The sequence below is a fragment of the Magallana gigas genome, chromosome 6, assembly GCF_963853765.1.
Source record: "Magallana gigas chromosome 6, xbMagGiga1.1, whole genome shotgun sequence".
NCBI classification, from domain to species: domain Eukaryota; kingdom Metazoa; phylum Mollusca; class Bivalvia; order Ostreida; family Ostreidae; genus Magallana; species Magallana gigas.
The window spans coordinates 44892110-44912545 of record NC_088858.1 but is presented as its reverse complement, the minus strand read 5'-3'; the positions used below and the strand labels follow the sequence as shown (position 1 = coordinate 44912545).

Here is a 20436-nt window from a genome sequence, read left to right as displayed (position 1 = left end):
AAAACCATTTCAAAAAGCTTCTGCTGTATTTTATTCCTACGTTTATTGTGTACAAATGTCGATTAAACAGTTTTGCTCGTTTAATTCGATGCTGGTTTTGCAATCGTATTCAGTGTTTTTATTATTATAGTTGATAATAAAGAATCGCCGAGTGCAGAAAGGATTAATTTGTGTCTCAATATGGGTCCGATAATTAAGCCATCTTTGCTTTATGCTTGTTTTTATTATATACTAGTGTGGGAAAAATGGCATCTGTAGAAATAGCGATTACCGCCGTTGATTCAGGGAATAGCTGTATCATTGAAATATCTGTTGATTTGTACATAAAATATCAATTTATACGTGAGAGGAAAAAAGCCCCAGTCATGTAATGGTAACGAACAGGGATTTTTTATTGATTTCTCATAAACATGGTTTATTACACAATAACAAGAAATAGCAACAATTTCATTTAGGACTTTTTAGTGTCACCAGAAAACAATAACAAGATAACAACAAAAACCTTTTCGCCGCTGTACATTCTGCTTGCATTGACAGTCTGTAAATTGAAATTTAAGAACGTTGTTTCTACTTTGATGCTTTAAAACACTCAATAAGATTGTACATGCATGTCTTCACAGAAAGTCTTCACAACGAGAAAGGGAAGAACACTGGGAGTGATATTGAGTGACTGCGATTTTAAATACAAAGTAACATGTGAGTGAAATATATATGAACAAGTCAAGACTGATACTGGACAGTATTGATATTGACACGAAATCCGGAAACTACTCAAAAGCTGGGTAACAGGTCAAATCAAGACACATCGTCCAAAGTTATACACTTCTAATTTAATATAAGTACGTCCACACAAATATCTGAACAGAAAATAACGGAAGTATCACAGATGCGTGTTCGACTCGACTTTTATCTACATTCTACAGCTCCTCAAAGAAAAGGGACGATTTTGTGGTACTGTAATATTCTTCATAATCAAATGACGATAGATGATCTTCAAAGGTGTCTATGGAAGAGATAGTGCCCCCTCAGTCTGCAAGAAGTAGTGAACAGTTTTAGTATCAAAGAGCAGATGCCAGTCGAAAGAACACAATTAGGGAATAGTCATTGTAATTTGAAATTCGCTCTTTTAAAAGCTTTAATCAAATAGACTCCCACGGAATGTTATCAATATAAGACATCATTGTATTTTGGAAGCAAGTGTCCACGTTTCCTATTGATTAATATAGAAAGTTAATTATTATTTATATAACGAAGCACAGAAAATATAACAATATAACACCTCCTGGGTTTTATTTATTCCTTCAATATATTGAAAGATTATATAAATGACGTGTTATGAAATAACATACCATTATGGTGTTGATATCACATAACAGTACCAAAATCGCGCATCGCAAAAATATTAGTACTTCAACGTTTTAAAATCAGTAGTACCATTTAAAAGAGCGAATTCTTAACGTTGCACTTGTAAAAAAAGGCTTTATCAAAGTATAAAAGTCAAAGCGAGTTGAAAATCGTCTATTTTACGCCGATTGAGCCGAAAACTACGGCGTCACGCCACGAAAACTGAATCCCCTAGTACTTAATTTTAAGTACTATAGTAAATCCGTATATCCGATTACATTAGTTTTTCCCCCAGAAAAATAGAATTTGTAACACAAAAACACGATCTCAGTGTTAAATAAACCGAGGTGATTTTAATAAGGACGAATAATACTAGAAAACCTTCTATATATTTTGTACATGGGATGATATTGGCTCGAGGGTGATGACTAATTTTATACTTTTTTATTTTCTTTAGAAGGAGAGATAAGTATAAAAATATAGAAAAACATACAAATTTTAGAAATAAAATAGTAAGCGTTTTCCTTTACTTAAAAATGTTCTATGGCTAAAAAAGTCATATCTAACACTTAAACAGCATTGTCTGTTATTTCGAATTTTGCTTGAAAAGTATTTCTCGGTCGAAAAAAAGTTATATCAAATCAAAATCTTTTTCATTTTATTGCTGTAGTTTGAATATGTTTAGCATAAAAAATTACAAGTACATGTACATTCAATATAATTTTAAAATTCATATGAATAATTAATTTTGTTTTATTATCTTTTAATCATTATCTACAGGAAGAATAAGATAATTTCTAGGAAGTTTTTACTTTTAAGAAAATGGAGTTAAGACAAATGGAAACTTTTTAACGTATAGAAAGGATATATGTCTTTGTAGAATCCCATATAGAAAGGAGAGAGTTGGTTTCGGTTTATGTAAGACATAAGCTGTCATAATGAAATCTTAAATGGAGTTCTAAAAAACGCTTGAGATTATTGAATTTCGATTAATTTTGATTTGTGAATGTATATGTAAAAAAAAAATGTGAAGTCACATGTAAGTAATTGTGTAAGTATTTATGCATTGAGATCAACTGAAAAGAAAATAATCTATTGGTGTGTATATTGGTACGTATATTCATATATCTTTATCGATCTTTACAATTATAGTTAGAAATAATCAGAAAAAAAAATTGATGAAAAAAAAATCACCGTGATTTTTCTGAATTACATGTAGTTGTTCGGAGTCAATCTAAATGATTCGTAAATATTCCGTAAAACAAAAAAAAACAACTTTAAAGTGTTCTTTTGGGCGTGAAAATGGAGGTGGGTTCAATATCGTTGTTTAGTCAGTTCCGAATGAAATTGGACCCTAAAACCCCGAGGATTTATTTTAGAGCGACAAAAAACAAGACCTATTGATCGCCAGACCTTGGAGTTGTTAGGACTGTTAAGACCCGTCTTGTGGAGTTTGTTGACTGGCGGATTTCTCGGTTTTCTCATTAGCTCCGGTTTTATGCTCACTGCCGGATTCTCTGTTATCCTCCATTTTACTTTCCGACATGTCTGCCTCGGTAATGACAGGTTTTAAAGCACTAGGTTTGGGTTTAGCGCCTTTTCCATTAGGTTTACCGGATTTAGGAATTTTTCCAAGAAAGATAGTCCCCTGAAACAGAAATAATAAATTTGTCAAACAAGTGAGTAATAATGGAAAGCAGCGATTTACTGATTCTAAATAATCCATTACTTTTTAATTTGCAATTTTTTGGTTTTTGATTGCCCAATACCATTTAATAAAGCTATGGGGATTATAAATACATAAAAAACCATTTAAGAATCACAGAAGTTATATTTAGTGTGATTATATGATAGTAATATTAATAGATAAGTATTAAGAGTAAATTAAATAAGTATTTAAAGGTATGTAACAACTTGAATCAGAGCACTATAAGCATCATCAGATATACATCTATTCTTGGTGCTTTAGAAATTTAGAAATTTTATTGACTGATACTTACATCTGAGGTTAGAAGGTTGCTTGGTTTTTGAAATTTCAATTTCTCCTTATATTCAGGAAGATCTTCTAATCCCCCTTCTGAAATGATTTTCGTCAAATCTATGTCACCTTCATCCGGAAGTGACGTGATGTCGATGGTTTCTTCCGGTTGTTCTGGTACTCGTTTGTCCAATGGTAGCTCAGATTGCTTGCTTTCCTCTGATGATGATGATGATGATGATGACGACGACGACGAACTTCTTGATTTATCATCTTCTTTAGAATTTGCATACTTCTGTTTATAATATTGAGCTAAATCTACGCCTTTGCTCTCGTCTGATTCTTCGGAAGACTTTGACGATTTGTCATATTTATTTTTATAGTAGCTCCCATCACGTGATTCCGAGTCTTCTTGACTTTCTTGAGATGAATTTGATTCTTCTACGTAATGAATTTAATCCCATGATTGAAATATAGACACCAAAGCAAATTAAATGAAAATTTTAAAGTGTATTACAAATCGATTTCACGGTATAATTTTGTATGCATGAGAGAAACTGCCATTAATAGAAAAAAAAAAAATAAAGAGGAAACTATATTTAACAACATACCACTTGGATATCCCATCGCTTTGTACATATTGCCTCCTTTCTTTTCAATACGCTTTGGCTCCTAATTAAGATATATACATATACAATTGTTTCATATTATGGAAAACTATCGCTAAACAATATCATATTTGTTCCAATCCATAATTATGTCTACAATCATAGTTCTTTAGCGGAGTTACTAATAGCAACGAACTCTTTATACTATATTTACCGAATTAAGTTGCGCCGATGGTCGTTGGAAATCTTTATTTTTCCTATCTTCCTCTAAATAAAGGGGGGAAAATGAATAATAAATATATTTCAGCCGATAGTTAAGATATACATGACTGTGTAAATCATCATGGTTATCTATAACATGAAACACATGTTTAAATATATGTATAACTCAGAATGAAAAAGCAGAAACATGCAATGTAGTTACCTTGAAGAATATCCATGATGATATCGGGGTGATCTCTGAGTGTAATCAAAACGGTTTTCAATAAATCATTCAGACTTTCTTCATCCTCTACCTCCATTTCATCGTCATTACGAATGAATTCACCAACAGGCGACTTTGGTATCGTGACCGAATTTTCGTAACTTTCTAAATTTTCAGGATTTCCCAGGAACCGGCCCATTGATGGCTTCAGGTGCAAAAGGTCTGTTTCTTCAACATCTGCAGGCTATTTTGATAGAAAACTACTGGATGAGTAATAGTATACAATTCATTTAGTATTGCAACATTTGTTGTTTGTTTAGAATACTATTGGTTCAGAAAAGTTTGATAAGTTTCCATTTTTTTTTCTCATTCTAAATTTAAAGGTGTATATAAATACTCAATTCGTCACCTTTCCATTGATTTTGGTCTCCAAAGGGGCTCCGAGTGTAATTACTGGAAAAAACAAAGAAAACAGTAAATAAATACCTTCAATGTATAGGCACCTGGCAGTATAATTATATTTTTCGTATAATAAAAACATACCCTTTAAAACCTAATATAAGGATTTATATTTTTTAAAGTAAAATAAATTTTGTTCATAAAATTAATAACGACGAATAACTAGTTGTCTTTCAATGTTTACTGCAAAAATAATAACTGTGATTTATATTACATGTATAATCTTTACGGGATCAAGTATTTATTTAAAGTTTGATAGATCTTTGACTTTTTGAATTGGTTTAAAGTGTGAACGCTCTGTTCCTTCCCACCAATGATTGTAGATTATAATGGTGTATTTGGTTCCTGGTTTTTATCAAAACCTTGCATCAAAATTCACCTTCCTGTATAATTGTTGCCAAGAAGTGATTGCATGGAAATTGATTGTCATCGTTTACCACAATACCAACATTCCCGTTGGCTATATGTTAATTTGTAAATCTATTATTCTTAATGTCTTCAAATGAATATGTTATACTATATATTTGTAAATCTATTGTCTTCAAATGAATAAGTCATTTTGTACATTTGCAAATCTATCATTCAAATTGTCGTCAAATGCAGTGGCGTCGGAGCAAATTGAAGGGAAAGAGGGGCTAAACTTATCAGAAATCTTAACTCCCCTGCCCTAAAAAAGGTTTTGGTAATGGTTATGTCCAACTTTGAAAATAAAGTGAGGGGGGGGGGGGGGGGGGGGGTTAAGCCCCCCCCCCCCCCCACCCAGCCCCCAGCTCCGACGCCTATGAAATAAATATGTCATACATGAATTTCTGTTTGTTTATCTACCTAAAGAAATGTAAAACATTTGAGGATATATTGTCTCTGATTGCATAACATCATGCATTAAACCAAGGGCATTGCAGAGGCATATTCAGTATCCCGTTCATCTTATTCACAAATTTTTCACCGTAAAAATGGAACAAGGGGAGATATAGGAAGAGGAATTTTGCACGCCATCATGAATTGTTCGAGCTTCAAGTATTTTTCGATTGATTCCTTGATGACACCGGAATGAGCATCACTTCATTGCTATTTCATTAAAAGCTGCCTGCAGGCAAATCGAGCAATTTAATCCGAACACTTCCAACTTGTTCTGATGACGTAATCAAAGGAGGACATGCACGTCGTGCCTTGTCTTCCGGAATTGGAACTTAAAGAGATATTGATATAGCCCAGCGTTCATTTCCTGCGCGCTGGATCTGCTAATACGTGGTCCATTAAGTGACAGAAAGACCTTTCTTTCAATTTATATCGAGTTGTTGGCCATCAAATCTCCATAAAATTCTAACGACTTGGTAGATCACTATTATCGTGTTTCGCTCCCAGAGAAATGAATGATTACTTAATGAGTTTAAATTTTCTTTCGCGTGATCCCAGTAAAATGTTTCAGTTTAAAGGATGCCTGATTCTAGGTGGGTTTTTTTTTAAAGATAAGTGCAGCTTTTTAATTTGAATTTAAATCTCTAAGACAGATACAATTGAATGCAATATAGAATCTAGAATGTAGGAATAAAAGAACAAGACTAAGCATGAGGGTCAAAGAAAAGGTAACTAAAATACTCTATGGTACCCCATTTCGAATTACAAAAAGTATACGAGAAAATGACGCAAATGACATCACTGCAAATTCAAGCACATCATTATTAAAGACTATTGAAAAGATGCACATATAGTTAAGCATAGGGTGTTTTTTTTTAATAAAGATATAACTTTACAACGAAATAAAAAACAAAAAAGTTTTGAATTTTAACATGATATGAGAAAGTGTAATTTTACACCCAGTGATCAGTGGAAGGTTGTGGCCGTGGGTTCGAGCCCTGACTGCAACAGACTCAAGCCATGAAAACCAGTGGCAGTCAGTTAAATAAAATGTTAATTCTTAAGGACCCCTGTCCCTTTACCTATCCATTTGACCCTTACCTGAATTTCATGTGCGATTTCACTTGCAATTACACTTTGCTAAAATTTCTCAAATGTTTTGGTGCTATTCATCATATTACATTACATTACAGTCAACATGAAATTCATTTTACGTGATTTTTATGTAAACGCTCTTTAAAGGTGACTTTCACGTATTTCATAGTAGGCAATTTATGTTTGTTGTCACAAATAGAACAGTGAGGTAAGCGACCCCGCTTGCTGAGCATATATGCATCGGTACATATAGTAATATTTTTTACCAACACTTATTATTATACTTTCATGTTAAATACTGAAATCTGATTGGTTTAGACGCAGTTGATAATCCGTTCTATTACCCTCAGCGTTAGCAACACACCTAGCAACGGGTAACACAACAAAATGTTACATGCGCGTAAATTCTGCGCGTACGGTTCGCCGTAGAATTCACTTCATTTCTATATAAAAGCAGTAAAATTTTCTTTAAAATTAAGACATTCAGTATAATAAAACAAATAGTGCCTGTTTGGGAGGGTAACTGTTGAAATTGACACCCCTCGAAAACCATTGTCAACCTCCGCTTCGCGTCGGTTGACAATGATTGTCTCGGGGTGTCAATTTCAACAGTTACCCTCCCAAACAGACACTATCTTTATAATGGTATCTTTTATGATTGAAACATTCTCGAAATGGGTGTTAAACGGTAAACAATGAGTGTAAACTCTATTCTATTCTAGGTAAAAAACATTCGATCTGGTGTCGTACAAACTTTACGACTTCCATTATTGATAGTTGGCATCTTATAGAACATTGCCCTACATAACTTCTTAATTATTTTCTTCCAAACACCGTAAAGCTGGGAAAAAAGCAATAGGATTTCAAAAAATCGGATTACAAGGAAGAAATTGGATGAAATAAATCTTTGAAATCACCAATCAGATTACACGGCAGCAGGGAATCCAGACCACAGTCTTTAATATCAGGGTTTATTAACTCTGTACGATGACAACCCTGAATTGTAAAACAAATCACGAAGCCTTGGTCAACTTATCAGCTGCATTTTGAAGAATTATGGTTGTTTCGGGAAAATTGTGTAATATGTATAATCTATAAGTCTTGTAAGAAGTAATTAAAAGCACATCTTGGCAGCGGTGGCTGACCATGATTTTGACACAGAGGGTTCGTTGTAGATAGTAGACTATATATATCGGTATAACTACGAATTCGTCTGGATCTAGTTGGATCAATCTCAACAAAATGCATCCCGACATCTTTAAAGGCCTGCTGTGTTTGGCTGACATCAATTTGTCCGAATTTTTACTTTGCCAGAACGAATTGGCATCAAATTGGTCCAAACTAAGTCTGTCTCTTGCATGCTACCGATATATAGAATGAGTAATGTTTCTATATTTTGCTGCAACTGTGAAACCAACCACATGAGATAGAAAAGTACTTCCTCTTAAAATTGTGAAGTCCATCTGATCCTGACAAACACAGAAGTTTAAAATTGGTTTTGATATTATTCTATTTTCAGCAACTAAAAGTGGTTAATATATGGTAATACTTAAAAAAATACATATCTCTCAAGGGAATTGGATTTTTGTCATGCAGATTACATTTTTAATCTAAAAGTCTGACTGACAGAAAAACCCCAAACTAATCTTAATATCAATGATTAAAATTGACAGTTGAATTGAGGACTAACTATCCTGTAAATGAATACCTGTTTTTGATTAAAATCCGATCTATGTGCCTTCTCTGACTTTAATTTCATTCAGAACAACCCAGAAATCGCCGTTCCTTGTTATTTCAACAATGTTTTCTTATCTAATAATAAAATAGTGGCATAAAGCTATAACTTAAAAAGTCTAGAATTTATTTTTGAAAAACAACTTGGTGTTTAGAATTGTGTTAATAATATTTTGTTTGTGGTTTGGTCATTTAACGATGAAATAGTTGCAAAATGCTACCTGCCACGAGAGTCTAGAAAGTTATCTTTTTATATGAAGAAGCAACTTCATTTTCGCGTTGTTCATTTTAAGGTCAAGATCTAGTAAATGAAAGATACTTACAGATTTATGAAATTCCTGAGATAATTTCAAAGATGCTTCATAACAATAGCTTGTTTCATAGGGTGTACCGGGGCTAATATTAATGGTAAACACAATGAAAAATCAAGTTTTTAACTATTAATATCTAAGTAGTATGAAGGAATTCGAAATAAGTATCAAATCTTAGAATTGTCCATTTTTGACCAATGAAAGATATCTAGAATGCCTACATTCTCATTAAAACGGTATTTTACAAGCTCCAGGACCTCCTCTTTAAAATGTGGCAAATTGAATATAGGTATCGGGATTACTTTTCCCATGGTTTAATATAGAATGTCAAGAAACTATTTCATTTTCTACATAAATTCCGGTAAAGATCTAGTAAATGATCCCAGAGTGTCTTTTTGGTGATAGAACCATTATGACGTCATAATTAGTTTGAAGATTCGTTTTCCCGTACTTTACGGCTCTAAAGGAGTTACGTTGAAAAAACATTTTCTTGACATTTTATGTTAAATCATGGGAAAAGAAATCCAGACACCTATATTCAATGTGACATCATTTTAAAGAGGAAGTCAAGAGCTTGTTTCATTCTTGTTTTGGAGAGACTGTTGGTATTCTAGATATATTTTATGAGTCAAAAGCTTCCTTCACATTTCATTGAAAATATGACAGTTTAACAAGATTTTTCATTGTGTTTACCAAAAATGTTAGCCCCGGTACACCCTATCAAACAAAGCTTTTTGTTAATAAGCATCATGGAAAGAATTTATATCTTAAATTTTATAAACCTGGGCTGCATTCTACAAAAAAGCCAAATCAATGATGACGTCATAATGGTTCTAGCACAATAAAGACACTCTGGAAATCATGCACTGTATGTTGATAAAGTAATGGTTTACTATTTCAGTGAAGAAATACGTGAAGTCGAAAATGCTTTAATGGAATGAGAGCACAGGAAAGTGCTTTTTGAAAAAAAACCCAATTTTATGGATTCAATATTTCCTTGCAGATCTACGAGGGTACTCACTTTAATTAGACTGTAAAACCTCTCACTACAGATATATCAATAATTGATTGCATTACCGCGTTTAACACGTTGAGCAATGTTTGTTTAGAGACGACCTTCGGAAGAACCTTGTTCTTGTGAATTATTTAAATCATATTTATCAAGCGTGCTTTTTATGTCTGTATACATATTTATTATACTGTAATGATAACTGTTAGGACATTTTTCATCAATATAAACGATTAGATAATTCACAGCAAGACAGTTTTTTTTCAGACGATAGGTAAATATATCGAAGTCGTCATCTTTACCTCAAGTCATTAAACCCAAAATGAAATGTGTTGGTGGAATGTACATTGTATCTAACAAAATATATCGAATTTTTAAAAAAAAAGATAGATCTTTCATCGATTTTGTGTAAAACTACTCATATTTAATATATCATACCCTGGGAAGGACTTGCATCCCCCAAAAACCTTGCGAGTCTCCAATTTTAAGAATGCTCGACAGACTACTAGTACTTTCCCAATATCAGACAGTTTTTGTGATTTGAAAACATATATATGAATGTCCGACTGCTAATACTGATTTATTGTGGAACCTGCAACTGACCGAATTAATATTTTGATATATAGACATTCAATCCAAGACCTTCTTTCAGAGCCACAAAAATTGTGTCGTTTTTTTGTAACTTTTTAAATTAAGACCTTCTATGATAATTCACACAAACTGTTCAGAAATAAGCCTGTTTCTTGTATTAATATGTTATCTATTTCCTTTTCTACTATAGAATCGATTTTTACAGCAATAAATGATAAAGTTTCAACACCTGCGCACAAAAAGATTTCGTCGAGTTTTCTGCGTAATTATAAACAATGTACATCGGTATCCCTTGTCTAGGGCATTGCATGCATCATCTTAAGATATAACGACGTCAATAGAACAGCGCCGATTACATAGATAAAGTAATAAGTCCCACAGTGCAGCTACGAAGTTGTTACAAAGTTACAATCGTTAATGTTTTAATACAAGATTATGACGTCATGAAGTGTGTTGGAAATCTCAAGTTTTGACTTGTTATGACACAGCAGCTGTGATGTAAAATAGATTCATATAATTCCATCCAAGAGTTACATGTATGATCCAAAGTCCACAGAAGGACACAAAAATAGTAATACATGTATATTAGGATAAATTCACAACTGAACAGCATCTACTAGTATTGAAACTAACTTTACTTGTATGTAAATGAAACTTAATTTTAAAGTTCCAAAATTTATACATTATAATATTGATTACGATAATGATTAACCGATTTACTAATTATTTAGTAATAATCCGCATTTTCGGGAATTTTAGTTGTAACATTTATTGATTTCAGTAAATTTTAAAAATAATTTTCGGTGAAAATTCAATTATTTAATATATTTTCTTATCTTGTTGTTTATTCATTTGTTCACTTTATACCTTTTATAGAACAGTTCGTGTTGATTATATATATAGCCCACAAAGGTGGTAAAATGTATGAACAAAGTATGGTCTTTGAAATCATCTGAGTAAACATTAACAGAAAGGAAGTGATTGTAAATGGTGTCCGCTCTGCTTGGTTAATCACAATAACACCCGCTGATGAAATAAATAGATAATGTTCAATAGAAAATAATCTTCCAGGGAAGCCATGGCTTGTATATTATAGAACCCAAAAGTACTGTAAATATAGGGATACATGCAATAGAATGAAGCATCATTTCCCAAGGAAGACATTTTGGCTTGGACGTCGGCCAGCAGAATCGGCTTCTTCGTATAGGAATGGTTTCTGGCTTAATAGTTATTTTCCCCTTTCATTCATATTAATTGTGAGACTGCCACGACGAGAGAACAGTTTTTACTTATTAAACCGGAAAATTAAACGAAAAAATTTGAGAGTGTAGCCAAGAAATCTGGTTACACGAGAGCGCTGAAGTTTCGACAGAGGGCGCTGAAAGGCCACAAGAGGGCGCTTAAGTACCGCAAAATATATAAGTTGAATCCTGGCATCCAGCAATAAAACTAAAGATAAAATTTAATGATACAGACTCTCATTGATATACATGTATTTCAATTTTAACGCGAGAGAGGATGATTTATCACTTTACTCCATTTACAGTCTGGGTCCAGAGTCAAGGGATTTTACATTTTGGATGCTGGTTTGTGACGATAACAATAATATTATGAGGTGTAAAGTTGGTTTGTAAATTTTTACAATTTATTGACCAAAAAAAAATGAGAGCGAGGAGATGCAAATTTTCAAATTTGAAGGCTTTTCGATTTTACGATTATGAAAATTGTTTTTAACAAATTAATAAGAATTAACTTAAGTTTACTGCAGGTTGTGATGTTTTCTTATTTTCCACAATGATTAATAAAGTCTAAAAAATTTTCAATTAATTTAGAAGTTCTGTTTTTTGAATAGTAAAGATAAGTGGTTGTCATAAATCCCAAAAAAGATTAGCGTAAACCATAGTTTATTATGAAATACATGTACAATAGCTATATACAGAATTAAATAATTATAATTGATATCTGACTATATCATTAGGGAAAAAAAAGGGAAATTATCTAATAGTATGTAAAAAAAATTGTGGGAAGCATGGGTACCTGAAGTTATATATTTTTCTCATAATAAAAAATATATCCCCAAATTAATAAATATTTAGGTAGGGGTTGTATTTTTTATTATTATGAAAAAAATATATAACGTCATGTGCCTGTGGGGGGAGATTAGATTATTCTGCTCATTCGTTATTCTAATAACCACCCCTCAGTAATCATATTTCCATATATCAAGATTCACTATAAATGGTCACAATCCGCGTTATTCTCGATAAGAAAGAAAGCCGAGTCAAAATATTGATTTGCAAAATTCGCATACCGGCAAATACGGATAGCAGCCACGACGAGCTCTGGTCTGCGCGAGCAATCGATTTCCTCATTCCTTCCGTTACATTGTTCTCCTTACAGCAGGGACCTTAAAAACTGGCACTTACGCTGCATATCAATTTGATTAGAGCTGTCCAACCGTTCCGCGAGCTGTGGAGACACTTTATGAAAGGAAAAGTTCCTTTCATGGGGATAATGTGTTCGTTTTAAGTCAATCGCCAACTAATGATTCAACAATCTTTTATTAAGAAGTACGGGGGTGGCCATTTTTTGTTTACGCCTTACAATTGTGTTTTCTCTTGCAAAAGTATCTTTTTTTTTACAGTTAACATGGAATTAACAGCTGACATGGAATCATCACCCACTCACCCATCCACCCTTTATTTCTCACCAAAATGTACAGTATACAGTTGAACTTCGATATCTTGAACACTGATATCTCGAATACAATGGATATGTCGAAGTGATTTGTCCCAGCCACTTATTTTACCCTCGATATCTCGATACTCGGATACCTCGAAATTTTTAAACAGCCCCATCAAGTTCGAGATAACGAAGCTAAATTTAAAAAAAAATTAAATACAAAAAAAAATTAAAAATAAATTATTACATTTTGGTGTTTGAAACTTCTACTATTCAACATACCATTATTAAAATAAAGTATGAAAATATGTTTGGTTGGTTTGAACATATTTTATTGCATAAACATATACAAATAGTTCGAACTCAAGTTCTAACAACTTACGGGGTTCTTACCAAGTATAACAATTTACAACTGTGTAGTAGTTTAGAAAATATGTGTGAAAATATGCTAAGCTTCAGTGTAAAGTATACAATGTCACGTTTTACTTTATAGAAGGTGATTTATTATTTCGCCTCCTTGTGATTTTAATTCTGCGTAGACATCACAACTGTAATGTGGCAGTTATCGTGACTCGTTTGTTTTCAATCTGTATGGTATTTGATATGGACATTACACGCCCACTGGCAGTTCATTAAAAAAGGACTCAACACGACAGGCATAATACATGTACTAGAACTTGATTTGATTTGAACATATTTTATTGTGTAAATTACACAAACGGATTGGAAACAAGTTCTTACAACTTACTAGTACTTGGTATTGTCCTGTACAAAATGTTTTGTTCTCGGGCATGCTCAAATTTTGACTAATGGTATCAATTTTAGTTAAAGAAAAATGGAAAACATACAAAATGCAAAAGAAAAAAAATAACAAAGATAAACAAATTAAAAAAAATTAAGAAAATAAAAGCCAAAATATAAATACTGCAGTACACCTTTCAAAAATTCTTATTTTCCCCAGGCTATATCAGGATATAATTTATTGTAAAACGAGAAAGTATTAATATCATTTTCGTAAGAGTAATCCTATCGAAAACTACACTTTACTACAGACAATATTTGTGTTGCGTTAGAGTAACCCAATTGAAAACTAATACAGGTAAGTTGTGTATCGAAATATAGCATTTGACAGATAAAAAGTGAAATACGGCTGATTTCTATAGATACGTGTACATTTTCTTTCAATACGGAAAGCTCAAATTCCAACTCTGCGTCACTGTGCGAAAAACAAACGAATGAAATTATGTAAATAATTTAGCATTATTTCAGCCTTATCGGTTTAATAATGGGGAGAAAACACCCACATACTTCGCCCACAATGAAACATGTATGGTGTCTCAAATACGTTGTGTGTATCGTCATCCATTACCTATAGATGAACGACAGTTTGAAATTGCTTTCAGCAAACATTCAAACATCTGCTTTTTGCTCACATGGGATTCAATCGGTCATTAGCTGAACAGTTATAATAAGTTTATATCATCCCGATGAGTAATCAAATATTTAAAAAGAATATAATCAACGTCCTGTCATATCGTATTAAATGCATTAATAAACAGTAATATCTCCTCCTTTATTATTGGGTTGACTGTATCATGCAATTTGGCTGCACGTTGAACCCTTTTTGCTCTCAAAACGGTTTTTAACCTCGCAATATCAACTGCATACATGTACCATAATAAGATCTCGAAAGAAATCGATACACAACGTGGTTCATTAATTATATGTCATTGAAATCGTATGGTCCAGTAAACAAAACCAGACATTTTATAGTCTATGCTCGGTAAAATTGTGGAAACCCGTAATAAGCTTCTAAATTGTTTGATTAAATCAACCAATTAAATTATTGCATAAAAATGCATTTTTGTAAAAACTTAAAATCGAATTCATCAATCTAAAAAACTATCCCAACGTAAATTACAAATTAAAAAAATATATATAAGTTGTATATTAGCATAGCATCATCTGTAATCAAAATTTAATAAAATGCAAAAAAAAATTCGTTCATATAACGTGAGTACAATGCGTGTGTTAAATATAAAGTGATTACATTACGTGTGTTAAATATAACGTGAGTATAATGTGCGTGTTAAATATAACGTGAGTACATTACGTGTGTTAATCCCTGATTATTTCAGGACAAAAGTTTTTTAGACGTGTTGAAAAACCTGATGTTAGCGCGAGGCGGTCATTAATGTGGGTGGAAGCTGGGACACCCGAAGAAAATCCACGTGTCCAAGAGGGCGACCACCATAACCTTACAGATACAACCATTGTCGATCACGTGGATCAAACTCGGGTCGCAACATTGAGAACGAGTTTTCCACTTCGTTACGTTGGTGTGTTATAACTAGCATGTATATACTTTACTCTTGCCGGAGAATGATCACCAAAAGGTGTGAAAGCTTTGAATATTGTTAATGTATCAGATGTACAATAGACCAAAAAAGGATTCCTGGTTTTTTATAATCTCATTTGATAGGTATGGGTATGTAGTTTCTAAAACTAGATTTTTTCCCCCGCCAAATTACTGTAAGGAACTAACACCAGCGCTGCAAAGCATACACGGTTAAATACTATATGTATTTTTTTGTTGACGTCTGACGAAGACACAAATTATGTTTACATGATTAATATCTAATAAATAAAAGTTGCTAAAATGTATCAATGATAATAAAATTATGGACTAAATTTTTCACTTTATCAATTTCTTTTTTCATTCTTGAGAAATTTTTTTACCATGACCATGAGACCATGAGTAAACACGTGATTTAATCCCCTTCTTTGCAACCATGTACTTTAACCTATATATATTCGCGTGATCGTTGTCTAATACTTTACACACCATGATGACGTCAAATAACAACCTTACACCGACTGAACACGCGGCACGTGCTAACACCTGTACTATACGCTTCTCTTCACACGCTCAGCGGCAAACGGCACACGGGACCTCATGGTGTTAGGGTTTACGTGTAAAAATTCTGGTGTTATATTTGTGCCGTACTTATTATCTTATTTATAAGTGAAACACTTTTATTGTGTGTAAGTATCAAATGTACCCAGGTTTATATTAGGAGTGAATTCATTATTTTTTGTTTTATACGATAAAAAATGGTTTGGGGCAGTTTACGCTTTATAAACCGCGAAGCGGTTTATTAAAAAGCATAAACTGTTTCAAACCATTTTGTATCGTATAAAACTAATAAATATTACATTCATTTCTTATAATTTAATTTTTTGCTATTAAATGTAGATAAAAACAGTCACTTGACTTTTAAAATGACATCAAATTGTACAAAATTCAATCATAACGTCAGGCGGATTAGTACGTTTTTGACGTAAGGCTTACTATGACGTAGGAAACATTCTTTATACAATATAAAATAATTTTTTAGCCAATCAGACAGCGCGTTACAACCAGAATACATCTATTGTTGAAACACCTCTCTATTTGAAGATACGGGGAAATTTTCAATTGATCAACGGTACTAATTCTAAAAGGTTACGGTAATTTGCGCACTACAAAATGCCGCTATTGTAGAAAAAAGTTATTATTTCGATTCGTTTTAGTATTTTAAGAGTTTATAACAATTTTCTGTTGGATGTCATTCTTTATAATTAAAAGAAAACCTACGAAATCATTTGATAAATTTATTGTGGACCTTTGCCAAAAAAAATAAATAATAATCATGCAGTGATTTTGCAGGAAAACGGATAAAGATTGCTGCATTGTATAAAAAGATTATCATTATAGAATATCAAACACAAATCAAGGTCTAAATTGGCTGTGGACTGGTATTTTGATATTCATAGACAATATTGAACAAACAGCGTTAGCACCCCTGGGGATTCATATTACCATTACAGAAGAACACAATATTATGTAGTGTTAATGACGAATACAAGGCTTTATCAAGCTAATGGGATCGCTATTGGGTTTTTTTTTTCTCGAGAAAAAAAAAATAAATGAATTATACTGGTAAATAAAATATGCAATATCGGAAAACTGTGAAGGTGTGATATGGGTAAACAATACTAACATTCTATTGGGGGGGGGGGGGTTCAAGGTTGATATGAATAACAGTAAGTATATACCGAATACATGTATTGATAAAGCGATTCGTATGCTGAAAAAAAATCATATTGATGAAGGGTAAAAAAGTCCATTTATGTTTTTTACACGGAACACACTGTCGCCATTCTGATTGGTGGTTGTATACATCGCGTGGATGTGAAGGGATGCTACAAGAAAGTTAACATTAAATAAAGAAAAAGATCGTAGCAATAAATGCGAGGTTTTCTGTTTTAGTAATTGACGTTTGCTAGAAAATTTGAACGTGAAAATATTGGAGGATCACAAAATTAATGTTGGTTCCGAATCTATAGATAGTGGATCGAAGATTTTTTTGGCTTTAGGAGTCAATGGCCTATTTTTGTAAAATATTGAATCTGTTTTCTCCCAGGGGAGAAATTCTAAAAAATGAATAAGAATTTACATTGACTTTGGTACAGATCTCATCCCTGTGATTTTCAAATATGTTTTTTCTCTCTGAATTTAGCGTACCCAATGACTAGGACAGGATATTATGATTTTTACGTTTTAGCTAGAAGCAGGCGGCGTTCTGCTGTATTCTTACTAACTTTGTCATGCTTTATGCAAGACCCCGCAACAATTTAGGAATTCTTGATGTCAACAAACTTTTAATCAGATCTTCTTTAAAATTCTAGATATGTTTTTAAAAAAAAATCATAAACTATCACTTCAATAAGGAACATTCCAAATATTATTTAAATAATTTTCTCTATCTTTCTCTATCAAAGCTTTCCTTCTAAAGAAAATACATATACTCTAAAAATGGAAATGGTCATCAAACTCTCTTAAGATCGCGCGGTTTTTCTCTCTTGCAGTGAAACTAACACACACGCATGAAACAATTGATGTGAAATTGAAACTTATTGCTGCCTAGAGTACACAAAACCGAGCACCTGCAGTAAAGTACTTATATAGAGAAATATTGCGTTTTCCAGACAGTTCCTCTTATTTTGAAAACCGGCAGATCCCAAAAGGAACTGAGCACGTTTTTAACTCATTGATTACAGTTATCTGAGATAAAATTCAATCTGGAAATGTCAACACAAAACACATTGGAAACCGAAGCGTGATCGATTATAATCGCTACAAGAAATTCATCAATGCTTTTTTTTCACCATTAATCAGAATGATTAAGAAAATAATGGAATTGATTTTTAAAAATTCATTTTGCTGATGTTAAAGACGTTTATACATAGAACCCATTTTCTTTTCAGAACAGGTGCTTTTATTTTGTCTCTCGTCTCTCATAGATTGATTCTAGATGTGCATGATACTTTTTTGTTTGGCGAGTCACCATAATGTCGACTTTATTTAATTTTATCGACTCGAATATACAGAAATATACATCGTTACATTGGGACAATACACCACATATCACGTATGTTTATTCAGTGTGATAAATTCCCTGATTTGTAATACCGCTTTCATTAATGAATCAATGGATCCTGATGGCTATATAGCTATCTACATCCAAATTCCTGCACTTCCACATCGCCATACGAATCTAGCTCACTTATTACGACAACCACAAATCAATATATAGCACTCGATATATCCCTGATATGATACATAACTCTGACTGCCTGTCATTACAACATGACATTATCAGCTCTAATAGTATTATTGTGTTTACTTTTTAATATTTGAAATGTTTCAAATTTGCCGTCTTCAGAATTGTAACTGGTTATTGTAAAGTAGAAAAAAAATATATGTGTACGTACAGTTGTGTCTTAGATTTGCAGATTAAGTCAGTTTACAAATAAAAAGTGAATGATCGTGGAGTCGGCCAACCCACTTTTTGACTTTTAGGGGACTATTTAAAAATTGAAGTGAAAATACGGAAATGTGCAGTAAAATTGAAGTTATAAGTATACAAGTATACCACATTAACCCCCCCCCCCAATCCCCCGGATTATATTTTTCATGATTTTGAGAATTTGAGAAGTAACCTTTCTTATTTTTTTTAAATATTTTTATTTAGCACATCAAGATTTTTTGGATGAGTTTGCCTCCCCCTCACCCACTTAAAAAAAAAAGATGCTACGGGTTTGTAAGTTACATCTTTACGGACCATCATGCATTGATATTTTATTTTAATGTCCATTAAAGATTATTCTTTTTTTAATTCTTATATTTTTGCGAGTTTGTCCAGAATAGACCAACATTAAAGGAACATGCATAACACTTAAAGCAAGAGAAATACGATGCGATATGCAGTTACTTTGTAAAAGAATCAATTAAAGCAAAATTTCACTGGTTCATAGTATTCACAGTCAAAAAAGCAAATAAATGCCAGGGTACAAATAGGTACTGATATATATGTCTCTGAAGCATGTCAATCTATATTACATTGATTATACCAATCTTAACCAAATGAATCAATCAACCGCGCAAATGTATATGTCTAAATAATTAAGAATAATCATGCATGTTATTCCATTATTACGGTTCCATTACAGCAAAAAAGGCCCCATATTTCACGAAACTTCATCAATATTGCACTGTATCTGGCTTAAATATGTATTTTCATGATAATTTACTTTGCTCTTATATCGCTCAATTTAGATAGTAACAAAAAGTGTATCAATAAAACAATATAAAAAAAATATTTGAGAGTATATGTTGGCAAAAAATACAAAAGTTCATAAAAGAAGAAATGTAAAAATTTCTTCAATTAAATTTTTCTAGACATAACAGAATAAACTATTTTGTATATGGTAGAATATTTTTAAAAGATAACATTCTTCAAAACTCGGAGCTTAAAGAGAAAAACATATTTTTTTTAAAAATACGAATAATGGATGGTTAAAAAAAAACTACGAAAAACTACGACATAATTTTAAGAAAATGCTTTAAAGAAAACTTACCGGAGAATAACCCTTGGCAGAAACATAAAACAAGGAGGGAAGAAGCCATGACGCCTGTTGAGTGCTTGGAGTGTCCAGAGAGACTGTGGCTCTGTGGAGTCGGTAAGGAGAGGATATAAGCTGTAGAACGCTGCTACGGTAATCTGTGCAATCGTTCAATAGTTCAGGTATTTGGCGGCTACTGGATCGCGTCTTCTGCCGCTGTTTCTGACAAAAGTCACTGAAAGGGAAGTAAGAGTCATTATCTGCGCACTGTGTGTGAATTTGTGAATGTACCACTATTCTGTGTTTCTTTTATTCTGGTTAAGCTTTCTTTTGTCAACGCCAAAAAAATGTATCAAAAATCAATCGCCCAGATCAACGTAAATGAGAAGTGAATA

The 20436-nt window shown here is 32.6% G+C and overlaps 1 protein-coding gene across 2 annotated transcripts; it reads right to left on the bottom strand.

The window, feature by feature from the left end:
* Positions 1-368: 368 nt before the first annotated feature.
* Positions 369-20315, bottom strand: LOC105317481 (protein FAM133B). 2 transcript variants are annotated; one of them, XM_020062856.3, is made up of 8 exons: positions 20057-20315; positions 4764-4807; positions 4355-4598; positions 4145-4197; positions 3934-3994; positions 3345-3763; positions 2742-2992; positions 369-1030 (listed from the first exon to the last, which is right to left on the bottom strand). In XM_020062856.3, the coding sequence occupies exons 1-7, from the start codon at positions 20103-20105 to the stop codon at positions 2777-2779; spliced, it is 1086 nt and encodes a 361-aa protein (XP_019918415.3). In that variant the 5' UTR covers positions 20106-20315; the 3' UTR covers positions 369-1030; positions 2742-2776. The 2 variants fall into 2 exon arrangements, with proteins under 2 accessions (XP_019918415.3, XP_011412433.3); XM_011414131.4 differs by having other exon boundaries at positions 2758-2992; positions 20057-20313.
* Positions 20316-20436: the final 121 nt, after the last annotated feature.

Bases quoted from the DNA above. Each gene is read 5' to 3' on its own strand.
- LOC105317481 (XM_020062856.3), bottom strand. From the start codon at position 20,105: ATGGCTTCTTCCCTCCTTGTTTTATGTTTCTGCCAAGGGTTATTCTCC. The intron at 4,808-20,056 runs GTAAGTTTTCTT...TGTTTTTTCCAG, and splicing joins CTGCCAAGGGTTATTCTCCG to TAATTACACTCGGAGCCCCT. The intron at 4,599-4,763 runs GTGACGAATTGA...CTATCAAAATAG, and splicing joins AGACCAAAATCAATGGAAAG to CCTGCAGATGTTGAAGAAAC.